Source organism: Metopolophium dirhodum, chromosome 4 (genome assembly GCF_019925205.1).
Source record: "Metopolophium dirhodum isolate CAU chromosome 4, ASM1992520v1, whole genome shotgun sequence".
Lineage (NCBI taxonomy): Eukaryota > Metazoa > Arthropoda > Insecta > Hemiptera > Aphididae > Metopolophium > Metopolophium dirhodum.
Genome location: NC_083563.1, coordinates 18,054,514 through 18,081,808, shown reverse-complemented (window position 1 = coordinate 18,081,808; position 27,295 = coordinate 18,054,514). Strand labels below are relative to the sequence as shown.

The following is a 27,295-nucleotide window of genomic DNA, read 5'->3' as shown; positions in this document are numbered from 1 at the left end:
GGTAGCCAGTAGGTAAATAATTATAAGCTTATACAGTTGTACCACGTAAACCTATATTACTATTTATAAGTAGGGTTCGGATTTGAACTTTGAAGGCAATATAAGCAACAAAAACACTTTAAATGTGAAAATAAGCATTTGTCAAAAAACGACTAAAATATTAACATACCTATAGATATTACCTATGTAGTATTGGTATTTTCATCAACATTAAATTAATTTGCCATACCAATTAATACTCGATAAGGTATTTAGCGATAGGTATCAATAAATATTGCCAACAATAAAACACATTAAAAATAATTTTAAACATAATAACATCGACAGACAACAATGCTTCTTCTTCATGAGCCTCTTGTACTGTTATACCTACGTATTTAAAACTTTCAATTGGAAATTACACAATAAAATCAAAAAATAGAATAAATCAAAAAGGCACTTATTTATAAGTAAAAAAGACAAAAAAATATCCATCCGTTATTTTAGAAATTAAATGAAACAAATTTTGATACACAAATTATTTTTCTGGTAAATATTATAAAAAATAAGCATTTGCCTTCAAATCCAAACCCTAGGTATTTACAAAGTACCTACCCATTAAATTTGCCTATCCAACACGTCATGTTTGGGTCTCACGCCCTCACTATTTTAAATAATTTACTGTACTAATTACACAATTTAATTGTTTTTAAAGACGAAACAGTATCAGTAATATTTTTCCACTTTTTTGGACTGTTGTAAAATGGGAACTGAATAATTTAGTGCAATTAATTATGTTATAATTGATAATAAATTGAAGTCCGGAATGCGTTAAAAAGTTAAAAAAACTTAAATAATATGAATATTATTGTATTCACGCGCATCAAAAACCTTGAAATATGCGCTTAATAAATGTGTAAACACTAAATAAAAATGTTCCAAGTCATAAGCAAATGTGTATATGTTTTTTTGTCAAATAGTCATTATAATAATATCTGTAGTTTTATCCGAAATATTATACCTTCACCCTTTTGATAATAAATAAAATGTTAAAACAGTAAAACAGTAATACACCTTTTATGGACATTTTGGTAAAATTGTTTGTTTTCAACGTTGGCACAATTGATCTCCCAACAATCAAAATTGCTGTTATCACATTCCGAGATATCTGATCTAGCCCCCCTCTTATATTGCGATTCCCGGTCCTAAACTGTTTACAAACAGATAAGAACTAAGTTCGGTTGCAATATTATGTTGTTTTTATTTTTTAAGTATTTGACTTTACGCTGAGTTTTGTATTTTCTTTTTAAAAACTACTTTACTGTTTACGGTGCATAATTATTAATTGATCCTTCAACATGACTGTGAAGAAAAAGGTTAGTATATCGTTAGTCTAGTTGACAATAACTAAATTTACTATCGACAATCTAGTTTGTTGTTCATTGTTATTTATGTTGCTAAAATGATTTATTAATTTTTTCCAAACATCAATTTCATAATACAAAATGAATGGTATTAATGAAATTATACATATTTTATCATAAGCCCTTCTTATTAGAAATGTTGTATATGTCTATTTGACTTTTACACTTATAAATATAAATTATGAATTAATTTATCAAAAGTATTATATTATAAAATGTTTACACAATGATTAAAATTGTGTGGATTCATACATTTGTGTAAATATAAAACGTACTGAGAATACAAACTTAATTTCAAGTTATTGTACAATAGTCATTGTGTTAATGCAATTAAATAAGTAGTGTTTATAACTAAAAGTTTTAATGTAAATATGGAATGCCTTGGTCTAGGTGACTTATTACAATTGAGTCTCGATAACTCGATTTTCCACTGTTTGATGTAATATTATTGTTATCCTCTAATAATTTATTGAAGACTGCTTTATTTTAGTCCATGTTATTTTATTCGAATACCTATGAATATACCCATCTAGCTAAAGAAAAATAATGAATTAAAACGAAATAAAACACAGGTTTCATCTTTTTATTTTATATTAATAGCCTAGATTAACAGTAGATTCCGCCTAATGTGGGCACCGGTTAATATGGGCATCCGCGTAATATGGTCAAAATGGTCTGGTCCCAATTCCAATGTATATTAACTAACTAATTTCTATGTATATGGCCAACCGTTAATGTGGGAAAATGAGTTTGGTCCTAATGTGGCAACGTGTCCACATAAAGCGGAATCCACTGTATAAGTAAAATACATTGGTTTTTTTTTTAATAAAATGTATTCAGTAGGCATAGTTTATAGTTTTATTTTTAATAGGTATTTAATTTGTTTCTATGTAGGTACTTGATAACAATATTTTGAGAGGCGAATCATGTTTATTTTGATATTATTTATTCCTAGTCTGATAGGACTAAGGGCCGTTCTTACAATGTCCGGTAAATTTAACGCTAACCGTCTGATAACAGATTTTATTACCGGCAGAATTCGGCTGGTTAAGTGTCAGATAACTTTAACCGGACATTGTAAGAACAGCCCTAATACTTATTAAAAGTTGAATATTGCCATATACCTATACAGGTACAACAAATTATAAATAAAGTATGTGGCTGGTTAAAAGATTTTTTTTGCTTTCTAATATTGTGTAAATAGGTATTTGAAGTGCATTTAACTAACTTGATCAATTCTTAAGATTTGTGTTTTTATAGGTACATATTATTATATTGCATTGACTATTTAGTATGTACCTATATTGTTGTAAAATCATAATTATAATATTATAAAATTAAAAAAAATATATTTAGTAGGTATTTCTTAATATTTTATATTTATTAAAGCATATCAAATACTTACATGCTTAATTTACTTGCTACTTACAATAAAAAATAATTGAAACTAAAAGTTCTTCATACTGTTCATTTTCCAATCTTAATGTTCTTTAAGGTCTTTGTAAGATAGTAATTGTACTATAGACAAATAAAATCTAATCAACTAAAATAAAGAAATACCTATAGAATAAACAACAATTCCTTATTGTTATATATTTCATGTTTAAAAAAATAAGTTTATCGAGTTAGTAAATACATTTTTGTTTATATTCCATTTGCCAAGAGAATATGGTTAAACCAACCAAAAATTGTTGTACGCCGCTGCAAAAACTTACCTTCTCATTTCTTGCTTGCAGTCGTATGCGTCAAGCAACCAAATTCTCTTGGCAAACAAAGTATAATAATGGTGAATACTAGTTTATTTGTAATCTCTCACTAAAAAAAAAAAAAAAATATTAATAGTTATCTTGTTTCTTGTTAAATATTTTAGATTTTAATTACATTCTATGTCTTATTAATTATTATTATATTTTATTTTAGGAGACTGGATCTTCAGTAAATAAGTCATCAACACCACCTAAATCTACTGCACGTAAAGATTTAGCTTCCAGTACAGATTCCAGTACAAATAGTTCTAGTAGTTCATCATCATCGACATCAGGATCTGATTCCACAAGTTCATCTGATACTGAAAATTCATCTACTACTGAAAATAATTCTTCTGAATCAGAAAAACACAAGAAATCACCAAAGAAAAAAGCATCCACTTCTTCAGAACCAAAAGTCTCTGAACTTTCTAAAAAACAATCTTCACCAGACAAATTTAAAAACAAAACAAATACAGCTCCTAAATTAACAGCTGCTATCTATACTGATTCAGATACAGATGCAGAGACAAAAACCAAAAGAAAATTTCCACCGGTGAAACCTAAAGCTACTGCAACAGTTGCAGCAGTTTTAAAATCACAGGATAAAAACAAAAAATCTGATGTTAAACGTAGTCAAGGACCGAGGTCTAAAGCCACAGCTATCACTGATGGAGTTAAGAAACCTGACTCAAAGTCAAAAAGTATTTTCAGCCCAGATAAGATAAACAGTAGTGACAGTGATCCTCCACCTCCAAAACTTACGCCAATGAAAAGTGCTACTACACAAAAAGCATTAGTAAAACCCAGACCAAAAGCAATGGCAAAATTAAAAAAACATTCACCAACAACTAAAACATCCACCTTAACATCAGCAAGTTCTGGTTAGTATAATATGCTAATATATTAAAAGAAAAAATTTACTTAGTTACAAATAATTTAAAAAAAACATGAGTGTCAATTTTTAAAATATTTTACTTTAAACTCTATTGATTGTTATTTTTTTAAATATTTCTGAAAGGCTCGGATACTTCGTTTCTATATTTGATATAAAGTTGTTCTTCTTAATCCGATGCTTAATCTATTGTTTTTGTTTTGAGTTTCTAACCATAGGCTTTAAGTAATTAAACCCCCCTCAGTGGTCAGGAGTAGCGCGCTATTTGTAGCGACATTACTTTAGTAATAGCAATTAACGAAGCGTCACTACAATACACCTAAAGTAGTGATATACTTTAGCGCGCTAGTAATTTTCGGTTAGCGCTCTATAAAAAATTGGTAGCGTCCCAACCTCTGACCCTCCCCTCGCTCCCTTACTAGATTTTTATTTCATCTTGGAAGTAAACTATTATTAGGTATTGATCAGTGGCTGCTTGTGGTTTGGACGACAGGACGATTGCACCCCCTAGATATTAAAATTGATTGAATGAAGAAAATTAGTTGTATTATATTCTTAATTTTACATTTTTAAAAAATATTGCAAATTTTTAAATAGTAAAATAGTTATAAACTACCCACTAGTTACTACCCACTCTATATTTTTCTATTACATTTGTCGTGTTCAAACATTATATTCAGAATTTGTATATAATAACTTATAAGCGACACAAAGCAATTGTGTGCGTGCGGGTACATTTATTGTTGCTGCGATGTTATGTACGGGCTTGGACAACCGGCAGTGTCGTCCATACAGTACAATATTTATATATTACTATATTGGGTAATTTATTTTTAAAATTAACAGCGTTGTCGGTCGCTAATTGCTATTATTATTATTTTAATTTCCATTTTCTACTGCGACCGGCGACTAGTAAGATGTATGACAAAATAGATCTATTTTGTCTTGGTATTTGGTAAGATGTATATTTTTGTATAATTAAATAATTTGTTAAACCTATGAATGCCGCTATTATATTTAAAGTCACACCCCAACCACCAGTATCCACAAGCCGCCACTGGTACTGATCTCTACATTCTCATTCTAATTTATCTCTCATAAACTGTATGTTACCCATAATATAACTTACAATAAAGATCATTGTCTAATATTTATTATTTATTTATTTAGAGTCATCAGATACAGATTCATCGTTAGATAAAAAGATTAAAAAAACAACACAAGAACAACACAAAAAGAAACTTTTAAATAAAACACCGCAGCCTGCCACAAAAGTTACGAGTGCTAACGAATCTTCATCTAGCGGTAAGGTCTCTAGAGGACGTGGCCGGCCTAGAAAATATCCAGTTCCAGAACCAACTAAAAATGGTTCAAATACTAATTCAAACTCAAAAGCTGGTCAAGACCAAAAACTTGTTACAACTAGAGGATCTACCAGAGTAAGCCGTATATTAGCTGCTAGCCATAGAACTACGACTGCAACAGATTCTGATTCAGATACAGGTATATTGATACATATATTTGTTTTTCTTATTAATCAATTAATAGACTAATATAATTTTTTATTTTAGGAAGTAAATCAACTAGTACCAGTTGCAAATCACCTACTAAAAAAGCTCGTGACAAAACCCGCAAGCCACTAAATTGTAATGATAAGAGATTGAATAGTGGAGGGCTTGTTGAATTAGAAGAAAGACTTTGTCCAGTTAATGGTTGTGATTCATTAGGTCATCTAAATGGCTTATATGAGCGTCATTTTACTTCAGAAGCCTGCCCCATGTATCATAGATTAACTATTAAACAATGTCAAGTAATATAAGTGATAATATATTATGTTTTTGAATTGTTATATAAACAGTATATATTTGCTTATAGGAAAATTTATCTGAACGACTAAAGAAAAATGAAGAACGTTTAAAGGGTACATTAAAATCTAGTTCAGCTGAACAAAAGAACTATCGAGATAAAGTAAAAGAAATGAGAAATGATATTGATGATAAAAAAAAAAATGAAACAAGTAGTGATACTTCGCAAAGTGACCAATATGCTGGTAAAGATTTAGAGCCTGATATACTCAACTGCTCTAATATACCATCCTATGATCTTAAGTTATTTCAAGAAGCACAAGCAGTAGCCAGTGAGAAAATTGTTAGTACCTTTTTTAGTATCAATACAAATAACCAATTTTAAAAATGTTACACAATTAGTTTTTTTTTCCGTTAACTAATAAAAATAATGAAAACAATACTAAAGGGTGAATCATATTATTATTTTCTAGTAATCAATGTTTTCTGTAAATGAAAATATATTAATTACTTTTAAATAAGTAATTAAATAGGTACAGTGTACCTGGTACACATTAGGTACATAAATATATTTTCTCGTGATTATAATTTGAAATCTTAGTATAATGTAAATTACCTTATGAAAGTGTAAGTAAATCAATATCTCTGTTAGGTTTCTTAGGTAGATACAAATTTTCACTAATGAGAAAGATTAATATACAAATAAATATATTTTAATTTAAATTATGGGTTGTATATTTAATGTCAGGTACATTCTATATTCTCATATTTTACTGAGTATTTCATAAACATAAGTTATATATTATGGTTTTCATTGTTATAATTTTCACAATTTAAAGTTTTAAAAATTCACTTTTTAAATTGTTAAATTATTCAATGTCAAAATTATATTTTTTAGTTACTATTTTTAAGTTTATATTTTTTTGAATGGTAATATACATTTTTAATATCATATTCTGAAGCAGCATTATTTCTAGAGTATTTCGATAATTAAAAAATCAAATTTTGAATGATAAGTTAATTAGTTATAAAACTTATGAGTATTTTAAGTTTAGATATTAAGCTAAATAATATGGCACAGGGGTATCCCTAAAAATAATAGCACATTAGTTTGCTAATCTATGCTTTAAATACTTATAACTAACTACGTAATACTTATTACCAGAGTTCAAAATTCAATTATATATAAGTACTCCAAAATATATTCTGCTGTGGAATGTGATACAGTGTATGTATTGTAAATCTTAATGTATTTTTCTTTGTAAATAATAGGAAGAAGATTTAAAACAATTACCAAATTTTAAAGGCACAAAGTATTTAGAAATGGGAAAGTATGAAATGGAAGTTTGGTATCAAAGTCCATACCCAGAAGAATATACACAAGTACCAAAATTGTACTTATGTGAATTCTGTTTACACTACATTAAAAGTAAAACAGTACTATTTAGACATAAACTCAAATGTGTTTGGAAACATCCACCTGGCGATGAAGTTTATCGGTAAGCAAGAAATTATTTATTATGTAATACAATTTAATTAAAATTTGATTACCTGTCCAGTTAATTAATTTTTGAATATGATTTTCTCTATTTTTGGGTACTATTTTAGATTCCGAGAGGAGCGATAAATGTATTGATATAATTGTAACTAAAAAAAATCCCCTTGGGTCAAAAAAATGACAATGTAATACAAAGTTCCTTATAATTTTTATAATCGGAGTTCAAAAATATTAAATATATACAGACACAATTTTTTTAATAATCATTAAAAGTCAAATTTTGAAAATTTGCAAATTATGTTTTAGTTAAAAATGTATTAAGTGTTTAATTTACTGCTAAGAATTGAAAATTTAAAACAAGGCTTCTCATAATAGTAGTTTATACTGTAATCAAAATATTTAAAACAGTTTTTAGAGGGTACTTGAAACTTTTTAAGAATATTATTATATTGTATACACTATAATATTTCATATACAATTTGTTGGCAAGAATTAATTCAACCTACTGTATTACTAATGACTAATTGTAAAATAAATTACTTTAACAGCAATTATATCATAAAATATACATAGTACTATAGGTTGATAGAAAGTCTCCGCTCAGAATCATTTTCCGTTAACATATCTCATTACATACAGTGAAACCTTTCTAGGCACTTACTGTACAGCAGAGCGTACCCACTTGCCCATCTTTTTTTTTCCACTTATTTTTTTATTTTCTAATTTTTTAATTTATATATTTTAGGAAAGACCGTATATCTGTTTGGGAAGTAGATGGTAAACGATTCAAAATATTCTGCCAAAATTTGTGTTTACTTGCAAAATTCTTTCTAGACCATAAAACGCTTTATTATGATGTAGAACCATTTTTGTTTTACATAATGACTACTCAGGACGAAGATGGATGCCATATTGTTGGTTATTTCAGTAAGGTAAGTTTATCTTTACACTATTGGATTTAATTAATGATAAGTAGATATGTACAGTATGTTTTACATACCAATTATTATTACTAATAATAATAATAATATATAAATGTCAATTTTAATTGATCTATGTATTAAAATAGGCGTATGTTGATCTAAAGATTAAATTTAAATAAAATAAATTTAGATTATTAATTAATAATTTTAGTTTGAAACTGTTAATTTAGTTAAAATTATCTGCTACAATTTTGTCCACTTAATTTTTCTTATATTTATACAGGTACCTGAGGTGGTACCTAAATCTTGTATTTATCGTTGAAAAGTAGCTAAATTAAAAATATTTAATATTAAGTCAATTATTTTTTTAGTTTAATTTTTGATTATTATTATTATAGAAGTGTAACTTACTAACTTCCATAATAATATTTTAAATTACAATATTAATATACTATTGACTTAACCCTATCAAAATATTAACTTAACCGCTTGGTATTTTTTTTTAAGATAAAATTGATATACACTATACAATGTGCTTTTATGTTATCATTTTAGTAGTAGTATAACTGTAAAAACTTATATTATTGTTTTGTAACATGACAGTCGAGTTGTATTTAAAAATTTGATTATTGGAACAACAAAACATTATACCTTTAGAATTTAGATGTATAGCTCTTCTATCATTCACGCCTTTGATTATTTTACTTCATTCATCTCCAAATAACATTTGTAATGTTTGCTTAGGGATATAAAGTTACTAAAATTCTATATAATCATTATACATTTTATTATTATGTATATTATTACATAATATTGTATATTATGTTTTATATATTTCTTTTATTGTACATCCTTTATTCACACGGACTTTAAATAAACTATATGATAAGCTATTTATGAAAACTAACATAATATAATATACTATCTTGTATGGTTATCGTGCATACAATTTTGATTCCCAATTATATTAATGATGGTGATCGGTTTTATTTTGCTTTGATAATTATTAACATATAATTTCATTGTAGAATTTTATCCACTTCCAAAGTTTAACATGATTAAATTAATTGTGATGAATGTTCTCTTAATTGTCTAGCTGGTGCTATTGGTATGCACAAAATTGATTCAGCAAACTTTTAGTGGTTAGGTTAGTAATATTAGCTTTTAGAATTTCAGCTGCTTGGTATCAGTTATCGAAAGCTAATTTTTATAGCTTTACATTTCCAAGCCTTAAAAATCTGTTGCACCATATTCGGTTTAGCGAGAAAACACGCATAGTCTGTATATCCCCTTGTGCCACTCTACCATCATGCCAGGTTCCACTAGAAAGGATATTATCACATGAGGATGAATAGAGGAACATATTTTTGTCGGTTCTCTTGCTTTGCAAACGGCATTTTTATTTAGAATTTTCTGTTTATCGACCCACATCTGCATCGTAATGCGTTAATCACCAGCTGAGTACAATATTAATATTAGCGTAATTTTAGGGTGTTAAATTTTCCAAAGACTATTCCGCTTTGTCTTACATTGGAATTTTACTCCTTTACCCCAGTAAACTTCCAGTCATCAATTAGGTGAGTTTGTAAGTCTGGAAAATACTGAAATTACGGCATTGAATTGAATATATATGGCCGAAATCCGACGATATACAGGGCGTATTCGATGAATCCATTACGATCACCACCAATCACACGACGTAATATCGGCACACCGTCATTAAAACTATAAACTCAATATTGAATATATATATACCTATATATATATATATATTATAATAATATGCACCGCCTGTGTTTAGCGAGACATTCATACTCCTCGATCCTCATCTCCACATAGTTTAATAATAATATATAAAGTGGCCGGATGAGTAGTCGTTCACAAGTATAGTAAAGGGTTTTCCCATTCCCTCCCCCCAACCCCTTACACCGTCGTCGATTAGCTCGAACCAACGGTATAGTACGTGTGTCTAGCCATTATATTGTGTGTACCTCCACTGCTACCAGTCGACGCAGCGGTTGCGAGTCTACCCCTCGCCCCCATCAACGAGCATCGAGCCGCTACCTCACCACTCCAATCACCGCAGAAAATGGGGTTGTCCCAGGTCATGGAACCGACGCGGGTTCGTTCAGTAATCCCAGACGGGTCTTGTTAATAACTATTATTATTCATATATATTTCGCATTTTTCGAAATTCGTACGGCGCGGCATAGTGTTATATTATATATAAATAATATAATATATGTGTGTGTATAATATGTTAATATGTCGTATTATGATAATCACGCCCGGCGACGGCGCCAGTGACGTATGTTTATGTGGGCGGATGAGGATTGGGTCAAATGCGCCCCTATAACTTGTTTTGGTATTTATTATTTTCGTGTCTTATCAGTAGATTACACAGATGTACCCCTGTCCCTAATTTTAGTTTCTGAACGGAGCGATGGATGTATTGATTTTACAATAATGTGTGTGTTTTTTTTTTCTATTTGTAAATATTTTTTCTAGTAGAAATAATTCTTTGATTTTCAATTTCAACATTTTTTTTTTTTTTTTACTTGATCTGGAGCCCGGCAGCTGAGGCCATTAGCTATTTTTAGTTTACTGTAGGTAATTAAGTCGGTTGGGTGAGGAACACGTGTGTGTTTTGTTTGGCAGAATTTTTGATTGGGCACCTGTAGGTATCTGCCATGCCCGGGTGACCGTGACTTGTCCGAAGAAAAATGCCTCCCATGGCCGAGGAATCGAACTCGGGTCGACTGCGTCGCAGCCGACGCCTTAGTCCGCTCGGCCACTCCGTCCCCCACAACATTTTTTATAATAGGAAAGTGAATCTATTTAATACTTTTGAAAGGTAAAATTCACAGTCATTTTCAAAAACGTTTAAAAAAAAAAAGGTGGATAAGTGGATGTCACTCTGCTGTACAGTAGGTTACAAGTGGGTCACTGTAATGGATGGTGTTAAATTTGAATTCAATGACATAATATCATTGTATAAGAAAAACGATTCTGAGCGAAAACAGTCAGTCAGCCTATGATTTTTCCAAGTATATTTGATGATATTATTGTGAATAAAGTAATTTATATATAACCTATTTACGTGGAGCCTTGTTTTAAATTTTCAATCCTTAGCCATAAAAGTTAAAAATTTATAAATTTTTGACTACAAAATAATTATTAAATTATAAATTTGATAAATGTTGTCAAAATGAGAACTTTAAATGCTTATAAATAAAAATTGAGCCTATGTATTTTTAATATTTACCACAAAATAATTAATAAATAATAAATTTGATAAATGTTGTCAAAATTTGAACTTTAAATGCTTATAAAAAAATATTTTTCAACTGCTATTAGAACGATATATCAGGAGCCTTATATTCAATTTTCACGCTGTTTTACCCAACAAATAAAATTTTATTAATATTTATAGAAAAAAAAACTAAAAAAATTGAAAACTGACAATGTCCGTAAACAGCTCAAAAAGAGTCAAAATATTTTCAACATTTTATGGTGTATAGAAAATGCTAATATAAACATTTAGTGAAATTTTCAAGTATCTACAGTCATTCGTTTTTTAATTACAATAAAATAAGAAAATTGTTACATGAGAAATCGAGTAAATATCAAATGTTGTAAAAATATAAATTTTAGATGCTCATAAAAATTTAATTTAAGTTTCTTCTAGACATTTTTTTTTTGATAAAGGTAGACAAACTTATGAGTAATCTTATATTACATTTTCAAATCTTAGATTTAAAAAGAAAAATTTTTATGAATTCTCAACTCAAAATAATTTGCTATTTTTCGTGATTTTTCCGTATTTTGTCAAAATTTGAACTTTAAATGCTTATAAATAAAAACTGTGACTAAGGACTTTTAATTTTTTTCATCTGCCTTTGAAACAATAACCTAGGAGCCTTCTATTAAATTTTCAAGCTTTTTTACTCAACAGATAAAATTTTATTGATATTTATAGAAAAAAAAACTAAAAAAAATGAAAACTGACAATGGCCGTAAACAGCTCAAAAAGAGTCAAAATATTTTGTAAATTTTATGGTGTATAGAAAATGCTAATATAAACATTCAGTCAAAATTTCATGTCCCTACGTCATTTGTTTTAGAGTTACACCAAAAACCAAAATCGATTTTCTCGAAAACAGATTTTGCGTAAAAATTCCCGTTTTTCCTTAATTTTTCTTTTGTTTTTCACGTCGCTTGTGAAAACTACTGGGAAATTTTTACTTTTGACCCCCCAAAGTACCAACTAGATTCACTTTCCTATCAGAAAAGTTACTATTGAAGAAAATCCAAGCACTTTTACCGTCCTAAAAGGTGATGACAGACACAAAAATAAAAAAAAAAATAAAAAAAAAATAAAAAAATAAAAAAAAAACACACATCATTGTAAAATCAATACATTCATCGCTTCGCTCAGAATCTAAAATCGGGATTTATACGCAATACCAGTTTTTGACAAAATCGATTTAGTTATTTTGGCGCAACTGAAAAAGCCAACAACCGTAGATACTTTCACTAGGTAGATGTTTATTTTCTATAGGTACACCAATACACCATTACATTTACAAAATAATTGACTCTTTTAAAAATACTAGAAAATTTAATACTAGGTGCCTCATACGTTTTTATTAATGAAAATTTAAAAAAATCTGAGCGTAAATTCACAAGAATTTTTTATGAGCGTCTGAAATTGGAATTTTTTCAAAGATTTCAAAGATTAGAATTCAAAATCACAAAAATTTGGAAATTACTTTGAGTCAGAAAATGTTTCTAATTGTACCTACGATTTAAAATATTAATACAAGATTCTTCATAAGTTGTTATAATAACTCAATCAAATAAATTTGCCTATTTTTACCGTTCACACCTTCTATGGTAAGTCGGTATTGACTCAAAAGTTAACCACAATAATACTTTTCTGATATAATTGATATAAATATATATGCACCATTATAATAATTAAAAGTTAGTATAATATAATAAATGTAGTGTTTTCGGAAAAAATGAAATCAATTTACCGTATTTCCAATAGTAAAATAAATTACCATACTAGCAATACAAATATATCATAAAATATAAATAGTAATAAAGGCTGAGAACCTGAATCGTTTTTCGCATGCAATGATATTATATCATTGATTTCAAATTTAACACATACATTATAGTGATACTTACTCAATGGAAATTTTCTCTCTATAGTCGACAGTCATTCATAATACAACAAAATGGTTACCTACTTTTCCTTTTTTTAATTATATCACTAATATATGTGTATTATCTCAAATGTCATTCAGTGTGGTCAAGTGTATAAAGATCCATTGGGTCTCCAGCATATCACACATTTAGTTAGAATGGGCACCGCTCAACATTCTAATTTCAACCCTTCTTACTTAAAAACATAACATATATAGTTCTTCAATTGTATATGAATAATACTGACGATAATTATTAATTTCTTAAAATATTATGCACAATGGTAAATTTAATATAGAAATATGTAAAATACTTTAACATCTCAAAATTTAAAAAAAAATACTTGTCTTTATCAATTTTTTTTTTTGTATTGGTGATATACCTATATTATACTAATTTACATCCTTTAAATATTATAAAGCTCATAACGTTATTCAATTCATAATATAATATTATAATGTTTGTTTTATTTTTAAAGTTATGAGAGTATGCAAACCACGATACATTACCATTTTAAATTCGTAAATACTAAATACTTGTGTGAAATACTATATTATATTTGTTTAATCTTTAATAAGCTGAAGTTTTAATCATGTAAACTTTAATATTATTTTCATTTTTTCCACTATAGGAAATTAAAATTATTATTTTACAATAATACTAAATTAATATTCATAGTTGAATTACTGAACGAAAAATCGTAAATAATATACAGAACGGTATCAAACTAAATATTTTATCATTATCATTATTTATAGTTCCAACGATAGTAGGTTCTCAATATTTCTTTTTGCATACGTGATATGTATTTATATTATTATTTTGTATTTCAAAATTCAAATAAATAATAAATGAGAAGTTGAAATAAAATATTAGGTAAAAAGAAAAAATGAATATAATATAATATATGTGTGTGTTGGCCGTTGGCCACTCTTCTCGATACGCTTACTTTTATGTAAATCAGTACTATGCATCTGTACTCTATCCATCGAGAGAACACACCGATTCTGTGCAACTTCACTCGACACCCTGTCACCGAGACCAGTTCCAAATGACAATGTTTCACGTGTGGATGCGTAGAAGAACCAAATTTTGTTGGGCCAAGGCGTGTCTTTTTGTTGGACTGCAAAGTATATATGTAGTAGGTATCTGGTATACCTGTTATTATTTTAAAAAGTACTGTCTTCGCCCTACGTTTCAAATCATACACTAAAAACCGACTTAAAACTTAAATCAATAAGTGATGAATCAAAAATCTATTCCATAACCGTTTAAATAATTATCCAAACCAACTAATAAAAAATTTGGCCACTCTTACCATACCTGGCAATTCTCAGAGACGCCTGAAGTGTAAGTGGTGTCCTGATCTATTAAATTAATTTGAATTCAACAAACTAACAGAAAGTCGTCATCCCTTCCCATATTTTTGATTTTAACTTCTCCGAAAATTGAATTTGACAATTTTTTAATCACTATTTTAGATTCTTAGCAGAGCGAGGATATAGCTAAAGGTTTTACAATGGTGTTTATTTTTATTATTTTTTTTTTTTTTAATACAAAATTTCTACCAGAAGGAGAGCTTCGATTTCAACATAATATAGTACCTTATCTTTTAGCGAATTTGACCTATATGATACTTTAGAGATGTCATTTTTTGATTTTCTCAATAGTTATTTAATGCCTTGGGAAAAACCACCGACAAATTTCAAAAAACCGCTAAAAAAGGGATTTTAGTTTCTTACGCTTTGTTGATCACCATAGAAGCGAATAAAAAATAATAATATTATATAATTAATTCAATTTACAGGCTATAATGAATAAAACCAATATAAAGTTTCCAGACTGACAAACCGTCTCTCCTCAGAAACGTTTTTCTTATACAATGATATTATATCATTTAATTCAAGTTTAATACAATCCATTGTACACTGGCCAATTTGTAACCTACTGTACAGCAGAGTGACATCCACTTACCATATCTTTTAATATAATATTTTTAGGAATTTGGGGAATAATGTCAAAAATGTGGGAAAGTCAATTTCGTACGTGTGTTAGACAAAGACAGAAAATCCCTGTGTGAAATTCTCTTATGATGGAGTTCATTATACATTTCATTATTTATTCAATGTTGTTAATATCTTTATTACAATATTAAGCTTTTTGAACATAACATTCTCTATAATAAAACGTCGCTTTTACCAAATTATATAATACGTATAGTTTTCTTATGAATCGTTGTTTTTTAATGTGTAATAATTAATAATTATGTACAAATTGATAAAAACCTCTATTTTTCATACTGAAATAGCTGTAGTCAAAATGTTGCCTCATGTAGTTGCACTAAATTTATTGTGACCGTATGTGTAGTTTATTTAACGTTTTCTTTTCTTTGTTTTAACGAACGATTAATTATTTTAATTGGAATTCCAGGACGAAACCGCCCTTTTTTATACAATGCATTCAGGTAAATAATGGTTCTTAAAACATTGTTTTTTAAATTCCGAAACATCCCATAGTTTTTCATGATTTTTAATTTGAAGGAAATACTTTATTCAAGCAAACGCTTATTATCTATCATAGTTTTAATAATTTAACTACTTATTAATTGTATACCTACATTTTTTTTCAATACAAATACAAGTTAACATCTTTATTTTAAATTTAAATTATATAACTTGTATTATTGATATCTGTATTATTCGTGTTCAACAAAATGTTTGTGTTCTGTGATATGGTTTGGATAGTTTTTTTTTTTATTATAAAACAAGAATATATACAATCTGTAATAATCTATATAATGGGTAATATGGGGGATACAAGTATACAAGACGGTTAGGTTAGAACAACGGGAATAGCGGTAACAAATTATCTGCAGTAAAATTAAGTACCAATGTTATCACATCAACTACATATAGTTACTTTTAGGTTATATGACATTATAATGTATTAGGTAGTGTATTGTATTCCATTTAAAATGATTTTAAGTCTGGTATGTAATAATGTTGCAATTAAAAAAATGCACTGGTTGGAATAATGGTGTATATAAGGGAGGGGGTACGGGTTTTTGTGTAATCAGGTGTAAAAGGGGTTCTTAAGCAGCTAAATAAATAATAATTGTGCATTTTCAACTGTTATACAAAATTTAAAATAATATTTATGCATTACCAAACACATAATAATAATGGATTATTATTTAAAATAAATATTAATGTTTTTATAACACCTAGTAGATTATATTATTTTAAATATCTTTAAACGCGAGTATGGGCTATTCCTACTAAGTAATATTTGGGTATAAACTAAAATAAAATGTATTTACTTTTTACTTTTTACATTGTATTACTATTGGTTTTATGGAACGTAAGGAATCATGATTTATTTAGAAAATATTATATAGAATACCTACATTAACATTTGTATAATTATTTACTCAAACTGAATTCTATATTTCATACTCCAATGATTACGATTATTATTTGGGCGATGATGCGTTGAAACTGCCAATGTAGGGTAAACATAACACGTTTAAAATACAGTAATATCATTATTTTTAGAACTCGTGTAAGTTTATTTAAACTGTTTGAATACAATCTGAATAAGTTTACGAAAAGTGTGTTTTTTTTACTATTTTACTGTTATGAAATATTTTTGATATTTTGTTCGCAAATGAATGGGATGAAAATTGTTTGTGTATAGGTACCTACGCAACGTGGAATACGTAATTCTCATCTTTCTGCTTTAAAATTCGTATTTATGTTAGATGAAAGCCCCAACGGCTGTGCTTATGTCTGGAAAGGCCTCAGGAGTTATTGCCCGGTCGATACGACCGTCGAGACGTCTGCCTCTTTCCATTGTCGCTTTAGACTGCGTCGCCCCATTTTGCTCCGTCTCGGGCGTTTGTGATATTATATACTATACCTGAGTAGGTTTCCACCCCACAAACTTACACTACAACCACATATATATATACGTATTATTGTATGCCAATATTACCAAATTCAACCGTCTAACTTCAACATTTTGTTCTGAAACCTAAATAACTTAATTATTTAGTATAAATGTATTCTGCTAAAGCAATCATAATAATAATAATAGTAATAATAAAGATTTTAATCACAGTTTGACTTTTAAAGGAATACCAGAAAATTGTTTAAATAAAAAAAAATTAACAACCAGTATGTGTGTTATTGGCTAGTTTGACGAAAAAGGTTAAAAATAATACAATAACAAATTTAACCTATAGAACTTCAAAATGTTTTTAAATGTGTTCTTAAGTCCCACTTTTAATTATTGCGTACTTACAAACTCTGTTCAAAAACATGTTTTTGTTTTTGTTCATATTTTGAGAAAACTATAAATATTTTATGAATGGTATAATATGTTTATCGGTGAATCGACGAGAATAATACATTTAAGTTAAAATTATTTATAATGATAATTTTCTATGCATTTGTGGCTCTAAACATGATATCAGAAAGCGTGATTTTTATGATTCAATTTTCTTTTTGTTTACTTGTAAAAGGCTGATTGTATTATGCTGTTATGCACTATTGTTATTTTAAAATATGTGTTATCCATACAATTTTATATTAATAGGACGATTTTTAATATTTAAATTCTCTAAAATGGGTATGAGATACACTAATAAAATCCATTGAATAAAAATAAATAAATTTAATAAATGATGAAGATACATATTATATGTATTTTTTAAGACTAAAATTAACTATGCATTCATTAGGAATCTAAATTTCTTATAAACTATATTTTATAATTTTAGATTCTGAGCGGAGCGATGAATGTAGGTATTAATTTAACAATGATGTGTGTTTTTTAAATTTAAATTTTTATCTATCATCAAATTTAGGACAGTTTTTAGATTTTCTTCAACAGCACTCTTTTTGATAGGAAAATGAATCTAGTTAGTTAGTACTTTTGGGGGTCAAAAGTAAAAATTTCCCAGTAGTTTTCAAAAGTGCCGGAAAAAAACAAAAGAAAAAGTGGAATTTTTACGAAAAATCGATTTTGGTTTTTATTGTAACTCCTAATATATTGTTACAATGGCAGTTGAAAGATATTAAAAATACATAGGTAGGCACAATATTTTTATATAAGCATTTCAGTTCGAATTTTGACAAAATTTATCAAATTTAAAATTTATTAAAATGGGCAAGTGAGTGTTTTCCTGCTGTACAGTAGGTTACAAGTGGATCAAAATAATAAATGGTGTTAAATTTTAATTCAATGATATAATATTATATACTAAAAACGATTCTGAGCGAAAACGGTCAGTCAGCCTATGATATTACCAAGTATATTTGATGATATTATTGTGAATAAAGTAATTTATATATAACCTATTTACGCGGAGCCTTGTTTTAAATTTTAAATCCTTAGCCATAAAAGTTAAACATTTTATACATTTTTAACTACAAAATAATTAATAAATTATAAATTTGATAAATGTTGTCAAAATTTGAACTTTAAATGCTTATAAAAAAAAATTGAGCTTATGTATTTTTAATATTTTTCAACTGCTGTTAGAACGATATATCAGGAGCCTTATATTAAATTTTCACGCTTTTTTACCCAACAAATAAAATTTTATTGATATTTATAGAAAAAAAAACTAAAGAAATTGAAAACTGACAATGTCCGTAAAAGGCTCAGAGAATCTGAGCGAAAACGGTCTGGCGGTCTATGATATATTAAGTATATTTGATGATATTATTGTAAATAAAGTGATTTATTTACATATTTACGTGAAACTTTGTTTTAAAATTTCAATCCTTAGCTATATAAGTTGAAAATTTTTTAAATTATTAACCACAAATTCAATTTTTAAATTTTAAATTTGATACATTTTGTAAAATTGAACTTCAAACAAATTATAAGCTGAAAATTTCCGTTAAAACAGCTCAAATTGAGTCAAAATATTTTGAACATTTTATTCTATAGGAATTTATAAAATAAACATGGTATAAATTTCAAGTTCGACTATAGTTTAATTATAGTTTCAACTATCTACAGTTATTTGTTTTTGAATTACAACAAAATAAGTAAATCGCTATATGAGATAATCGAGTGAGTATTCAATGTTCAAACGCTCATAAAAAATGTAATTAACACCAACAAAATCACCACATTTCTAAAACTTATTGATATGTACCTACTATTTAATCTGAGGAAACTATTGTATTATTTATATTTAACTAATTTTTTTTTTTGTTACAAGCTAATAATCTAGTAGCAGTTAATGCTGTAAAAAACAAATTTAATTTGACTTTCCGATAGACAATTTTTTTTTTTATATAAACGTAGACAAACATAATATAAATGAAATTTTCTATTCAGTTCAATTCTTAGATTTAAAAAAATTTTTTTATTAATTTTTAACTCAAATTCATTTTTGTGAATTTTACGTATTTTGTCTAAATTTGAACTTTAAATGCTTATAAATAAAACTGTTGCTATGTATTTTTAATATTTTTAAACTGCTATTGTGACAATATATTAGGGGCCTTGTATTACATTTTTAAGCTTTTTGACCCAACGAATAAAATTGTATTTTGACATTTATAGAAAAAAAAACGTAAACAAATTGGAAACTGAAAATAATGTCTTTAAACAGCTAAAAACAAATCAAAATATTTTGAAAACCTTATGGTGTTTAGAAAATGCTATAAACATTCAGTAAACATTTCATGTATCCACAATCATTTGTGTTAAGAGTTACACCTAGTGATGTACATTTTCGTGAACATTTTTTTTGTTGAAAAGTTAAATATTTTGAAAGTTCTATAATTTATCATATTAATTTCTTGTCAAATAAATCTTTTGATATTATATAGTTACTAGCTGATCCCGTGCACTTCGTTACCCGTTAAATGTACAAACTTTATATGACTCAAACTTTGTTCAATGCGTTATTTAATATTCGATGTATGATGTTCTAGATTTATCTTAACTTTTCTGTTGCCCGGAATAAAAATTCTGATTCGCAGCAATATATTATCAGGTGGGCAATCTACCTGTGGTAGATCGTGGACCCCGTGCTGTTTGTACGTAAGTGTATGATTTAACTACAAAGTATCAAAGTTATACCAAGTTTGTAGTTTTTACTTAATTCCACCTACGGTGGATTAATATAATCAATTAATACAAAATTCTAACCTAACCTAACTGAACAAAAATCCGATGAATAAAAAAAACTGAATTTAACCCTTTTTAAATTAGCCTATCTTCTTCCCGGAGGTCTAATCTACACACAAACATTAATTTATATTTATATATTGACAACAAATAATAATACAAATCAACAAACATGTCCAATAACCAATAGCAATTAATATATAATACACTATTATAAATAATAATAGTTACTTTTTTCTGGACATCCTTATCACTTAGGGGTATGAAAAATAGATAGTAGCCGATTCTGAGACCTACTGAATATGCATATACAATTTCATAAAAATCGGTTAAGCCGTTTTGGAGGAGTATGGTAACTAACATTGTGACACGAGAATTTTATATATTAGATAGTATATTTAACCTTCATAATTATATTTAAAACTATGTAATTTTATTACCATTTACCCATTTTAATATTATTTTGGTATTATTCTATTGAACATAAAAATATAGTAAATGCAAAGTACAAATCATTAAATAATAAATATATAATATATATGTATACATATTACCTATATCAAATATCAATATATAATATTTATCTCGGTTATATATGTGCATTTTTATTTTTTATTAAAAATGTTGTATTTTTACTTCAGTACCTCAAAAACTAATTAAGTTAAGAAAAATACATTAAAACTAAAATGTTCAAGCTTACGTCTATAGTTACACCAAAAACTAAAAAAGATTTGTTCAAAAACCAATTTTATGTAAAAATTCCAGGTTTTCCTTATTTTTTATTTGTTTTCCCCGGTGCTTTTGAAAAACTACTAAGAATTTTAACCAATGACTTTTAAATTGTTGTCTTCCGAATGCACCAACTAGATTCACTTTCCCATCGAACAAGATGCTAAGGTTGAAAATCGAAGCATTTTTCGTCTACTATCGTATATTTTGTACACAGACACAAAAAAAAAAAATATCATTGTAAAGTCAATACATTCATTGATCCGCTCAGAACCTAAAATGATTTTGTAGTTAAAAATGTATAAAAAGTTCAAATTTTATAGCTAAAGATTGAACATTTAAAACTAGGTTCCATGTAAGTTGGTTATTATGTAACCAAAAAATATAAAAATACGAAACACAGTTTTATTTTAGTTACTTTATGTTCAAATTTGGACAAAATTACATATTAAATAACCAAGAATAACGATTTTAGTTATTATTTATTGTAATTTAAAAATATTATTCGTGGGTACTTGAAATTTCTCAAGTATATTATTATATACTAAAATTTAAATATGATAATAGCAAATAATATTAACTCAACTTACCGGTTACCATGTTATTAATAACAATATAAATATAATATAAAATATCCTAGTCTGACAAACCATCTCTGCTCAGTATCGTTTTTGGTTTACGATGATTGAATTCAAATTTAACACATCCATTACAGTGACCTACACAATGATGAGGTTCACTCAATTTACAGCAAATCTACTTTCCTGGTTTTTTTTGTTTATTCAAATTTTATCTCAGTTATATAAGTAAGGATGTAAATTGAAAAATTTATTTTTTATTAAAATGTTTAACTTTGAAAATTTGATTTTTATGTACAATTCTTAACATAATTAGTTTTTAAGATTATACGGTTGGTATGTTAGTTAACTGTTTATTATTTAAATAGGAATATAACGACTAAATATGAATTAAAATTAAAAATATATAGGCCCCTACATGTTAAATAAAACATATTTATGAATTAAAAATAGTTGTCTCGTTATGGTATTTTGTTAAAACTAGGTACAATATAATTTGTAATAACTAATAACTACTCATAAAAAATAATGTTTACTTAAAAATGTTGTTTTACAAAAAAACTTTCATGACAATTTACATCACTAGTAATAAGTAATAGGTATAATAAGTTGTATTATTTTTAAATTTGTAATCTTATTTTGCGGATATTTTTTACTTCAACTAGATGTAAAATAAAAAAATGTGATTGTCTGATGTATCAGTGTTTCTTTCACAAACATTTGGATGGACAACCCTCCTTCCTCAATTACTGATTGTTGAATTGAATGTATAAATAAATTCAAACCACGAATCCAGATGGGGGTGATTTAGACATCTATAATTATTTTAATTGAGGAAACATAATGATAGTTTTTAATTGGATGGCTGGGCATTGTAATGTCAATAGATGAGGTGAAGAGTGGAGAGTTTCGTAAATTAGTCACTATAATTGGTGACCCATTAGATTCCTAATTTCTATACATATAACATTATTTCACCTCTTGAATTTAGACATTATAATTATAATTAGAGTTTAGAACAATAAACTTTCCTTTTTTATTTAATACTATGACTGTGTTTCTGGGATTTTAATCACTCAAGTTTTTTTTTTTTGAAACATTGAGTTGATTTAAAGGTAATATTGGTGGTTTTAATTAATATTTCCCCACTATACATAATTGATCCTAATAGTTTATAACAATGTTCCAATATATTTGAATTAGATATATAATATCATGATTCATGACATATTTAAACGAAGTTAGTCAGTAGGTACCTATATTATTTATGTTAATTTTTATAATGTATTTTGTTTCTAAATAATTTATTTGTAGGTAGGTATCTACAGTAGATTTTTATTATGTCAAATTGATATCTCGATTTTTTTCTTATCTCACATTATATTGAAATTACCATTACAATAAAACTCATACATTAGTAAAATATGCATTTCATTTTATTGAAATATCCGAATAACCCTAAATTATAATAAAATATATTTTTTTCTTACCGATAATTAAGTGAAAGATCATCTTATAATTTTAAAACAAAATGTATGAAGTTAATTTTTATATAAGCTAAATCGTTTTTGTGAATCTTACTTTTAAATATCCAAATCATTTTTCTTTAAAGACAAAGTCACTGAATCCATGAAATGAAAATCTGGAGCGCAGTATAGTGCGGCATCTAGTCTTTTACATAATTTTTGTTTAAGTAAATTATAAATCATGCATTTGTCATGTTTATATAGTTTAAATATGCAATAATATTCATTATACTTAAAATATGCAAAGTAAAATATTAGATAATTTGTATCAATACCAGGTGATTTGTGGACATTCCTAGTCAAATGTATAAAAGGGCACCGTAAAAAAAAATACCAACATACTAGTGCATATATAAGTACTCACCCTAGTTACTACCAACATGATAATATTTCATCAATCAACTTTTTTTTCTTTTTTTTCCTTAATCTTATTTAAATGGTGTTCTATTATAATATTATATTTTAAATGCGCTAAATACTATGAATCATACATTCTTATAATTCCATAATTTATCCTAATACATTTTTTATTTGTCTAGGTTATTAATATAATTAAATGTAAATAATATACGTTTTATTCGGATCTTATTAGTGGCTATTGTTTAAGGGGCAACGTTTAGGCAATTTCTTAAATAGACGTAAGCCCATGATATTTTGTGTGGTTCATATGCGGGCAGACGTGGTGACTATGAATAATTGAAACAACAAGCTGGTGAAAAATAAATTTTATACTTTTAGTAATTCAATTTTAATTTTGACACCTTTTTCCCTATGTTTTGTGAGAAATAGTTTATCGACATTTTACATAGTTAATGTAGTATGGTTCCAAATTAATTAACTTTATTTTTCAAAATAAATATGCACTTTAAAGGGCCAAAAAAAAAAAAAAATGGAAAAGTTTTTTTCTACGAAACATAGAAATGGGGCTGACGAATTCAAATTATTTTGAGTACTAGAAGTATGTTTATTTTTTTACAGCGTATATTGGTTTAAATGCATAAAAAATCCAATTGCTTAGAATCTTTTTAAATGTATAATTAAAGTACATAAAGTAATAACAAATACATATGTAAACACGTAACTAGAAATTACAAAAGTGATTTCCGTATGACAATATTAAATTGTTTATACAGATATGTTGTCCCGGACACATTTACTAATTCAATGGGACGGGTTAATCAAATTTGTACGCTTAAGACATAATATAATTATGTTATACATGTGCATAATATAGTTTATAATTTCGTTTAATTATTGTAGATCATTATCCAGATAATAAAAAAACTTAACTTGAGTTAAAAACTTAGCCAACATTGAATATGTTTGGGTACAACTTATAAGTTTAAAAATAATATACTAAACTCTATAAAAGTTGGTTAAGTGGGTAACTTCGAATAAAAATATATTAACTTTCCCAAGTTAAAAAAAACGTTGATTACATTGTTGTTTACCACCTGGGTCACACAAAGTTATTAACTTTTAAATGTATTTTATAATAATAATTACTGACTGATTAGTAATTTTTTTTATACATTCATCCCACTTAGTAGTTGTACGCTCAGTATAGTGCACACTACTGCAGTATCATTACTACAGTATCAGTTAGTCAATTCCATGTGTTTTGTCTATTCAATTGTTAAATTAAGAAATATGAATTGATTTATTTTAATTTTGAATCATTGGATACGTGCTATTATTAAGCTGAACATTGTTATGTATAAATTTGACTTTAGATACGTATTTTTACTATTTAATCAGTAGTGATCACCTCTGCGCGCGCGCGCACGCACACACACGATTTGTAATGATAATAATATAATGATTTACGTGTTCGTCGTAATGTAATGTCGCATAACGTGCCTCTGGCACCATTCTTCATTGTGTGGTGGCCGCGACGACGAGCGTTGCGGGTCAACCGTCTGCTGCTCGACGTAGACGGTTGTGCAAAAAAAAAAATTTTTAAAAATGAAAATAAAAACCGCGTTCCCGTCGGGAGGCGAAAAACACACGTCGGTGTGACGGCGGCAGCAACGACATCGGCGGCGGGTAGTAGATCGTCTGGCCGTGCGGTGGGGTGCGGCTGGAGGGGTTGGTGTCGAGACCGGTAATTCTTTTTCCACGTATAACCCAACCCCACCGCTCCATCCCGTCCACCACTACCGTCTTATTGGTCTTCCACCTAGACATTCTCCTCCACCTCCTCCCCGCCATCGTCCTCGTACTCGTCCTTATCCTCCTCTTTCACCGCCGCCGCTGTTCGCCTCGTCGAGTCTCTGATTACAACAGACGTCTAGACTTCAGATTACACACGACGACGACGACAGTCTACGCGAAGTGGTGCACGGTGGTGATGTGCGTGCGTGCGTGCATCTGTGCGTGCGCGCGCGTCCGGACCTGCCACCGGCACGACAGTATTGCTGTGTACCTCCTCAACCCTCCTCATCGTCCCATCGACTGAAACTCACCCGTTGCGTCGTCGTCGTCGTAATATGTTATATCGTTATTATTATTATTCTTATGTGGCTTAGGTCTCAGCCGGATCGTCGTCGTAGTCTGCAGCAGTGTTCCAAGTAAAATGAAAAAAATAAAATAAATTTACCTACGTTAAAGAATCTTTTTCCACGCCCGTCAGCTAATTTAATCCTATACTTATAGCACTAAAATATTACATTGTTTTCGGGTCGTTTGTGATGAATACATATTATACATAATATATGTATGGGTGGTTTTTATGGACGGGATATTCGAAACAAAATTTGAAGAAAAAATATATTATTCTAATAATAATATGAAGATAAATAAAATGAAGCCCTCCGCGCTCGCTTAGGGTCCGTTCTCTCGAGACGAGCACTTATCGATTCTGCGTGCGCGCACACACACACACACACACACAGACACACACATATGATATATATGCACACGCAAATCTACGCTGTCGTCGTCGCTCGGCGCACCCTCTCCGACAACTCGTGCGGCATGCCCCTTCCTCGCCCACAACCACAGACGCCTTCTCCGCAGACGCCAATGGCTGAATTTTTTTTCAGACCCGCGTGATGTATATAATATTATATATTCTGCTGCAGGATGCGCCGTATATTATACTTGTATTATGATTATTATTATTATTACTATTATTATCGTCGTCCTCGTCTTCGTCATGTCGCGCGTAGGTCAAAACCCTCCAGAATTAGATGTGACACGTATATTATGATACCTATACTATAATATACTGTATATTTTATATTTACGGTGGATGTACTTCAGCACGTACGCTGTACAACGTATACTACCTTCCAGAATATCACACGAAAACAATTTACAATTTTGATTGATACCTTCTCCTGCATTTTTATTTTTGTACATAGGGACCTGTCCAGTGCCCATATATAGTACAGATGTATAGTATGTATTTACAGTAAGAGCATATTCTACAATATTATAGCTAGTAATCATTTTTTATGGGTAAATTATAATATATTTTTGTTGTTGTATACTTATATGTATATAGTATATGGTGCAGTGGCTCCCAACCGGGGGGAATTTATGGATACTGCACTGGAGGAATATATAGTGATGATGAAATAATAGGAATTTTATTGTTAAAATAATTATGCCATTTTTTAATCAGTAAAATTGAAAACAATAAATTAAATTTCGGACGGTCACCCCTGGATAACTATTTATTGTACGAGTAATTTATAATTATTGAACTCTTCGCTGGTAATCTAATATTGATAGATACAAAGTTAATGTGTATAGTATAATATATAATTATTTTGCATCACTAATACAAAAAAAAAAAGGTGGATAAGTGGATGTCGCTCTGC

General features: G+C 28.2%; 1 protein-coding gene across 3 annotated transcripts in view; it reads left to right on the top strand.

The window, feature by feature from the left end:
- The first annotated feature begins 1,193 nt into the window (after window positions 1-1,193).
- LOC132942910 (histone acetyltransferase KAT7) overlaps window positions 1,194-27,295 on the top strand; it is a 112,913-nt gene continuing 86,811 nt past the window's right edge. Inside the window, exons 1-7 of one of the 3 annotated variants that reach the window (XM_061011621.1) lie at window positions 1,194-1,355; window positions 3,324-4,032; window positions 5,214-5,546; window positions 5,615-5,853; window positions 5,919-6,191; window positions 7,121-7,347; window positions 8,092-8,278. In XM_061011621.1, coding sequence (XP_060867604.1) covers window positions 1,338-1,355; window positions 3,324-4,032; window positions 5,214-5,546; window positions 5,615-5,853; window positions 5,919-6,191; window positions 7,121-7,347; window positions 8,092-8,278 — 1,986 coding nt within the window. In that variant the 5' untranslated portion in view covers window positions 1,194-1,337. The remainder of the gene's footprint in view (window positions 1,356-3,323; window positions 4,033-5,213; window positions 5,547-5,614; window positions 5,854-5,918; window positions 6,192-7,120; window positions 7,348-8,091; window positions 8,279-27,295) is intronic. The other 2 variants (XM_061011620.1, XM_061011622.1) reach the window with 2 other exon arrangements.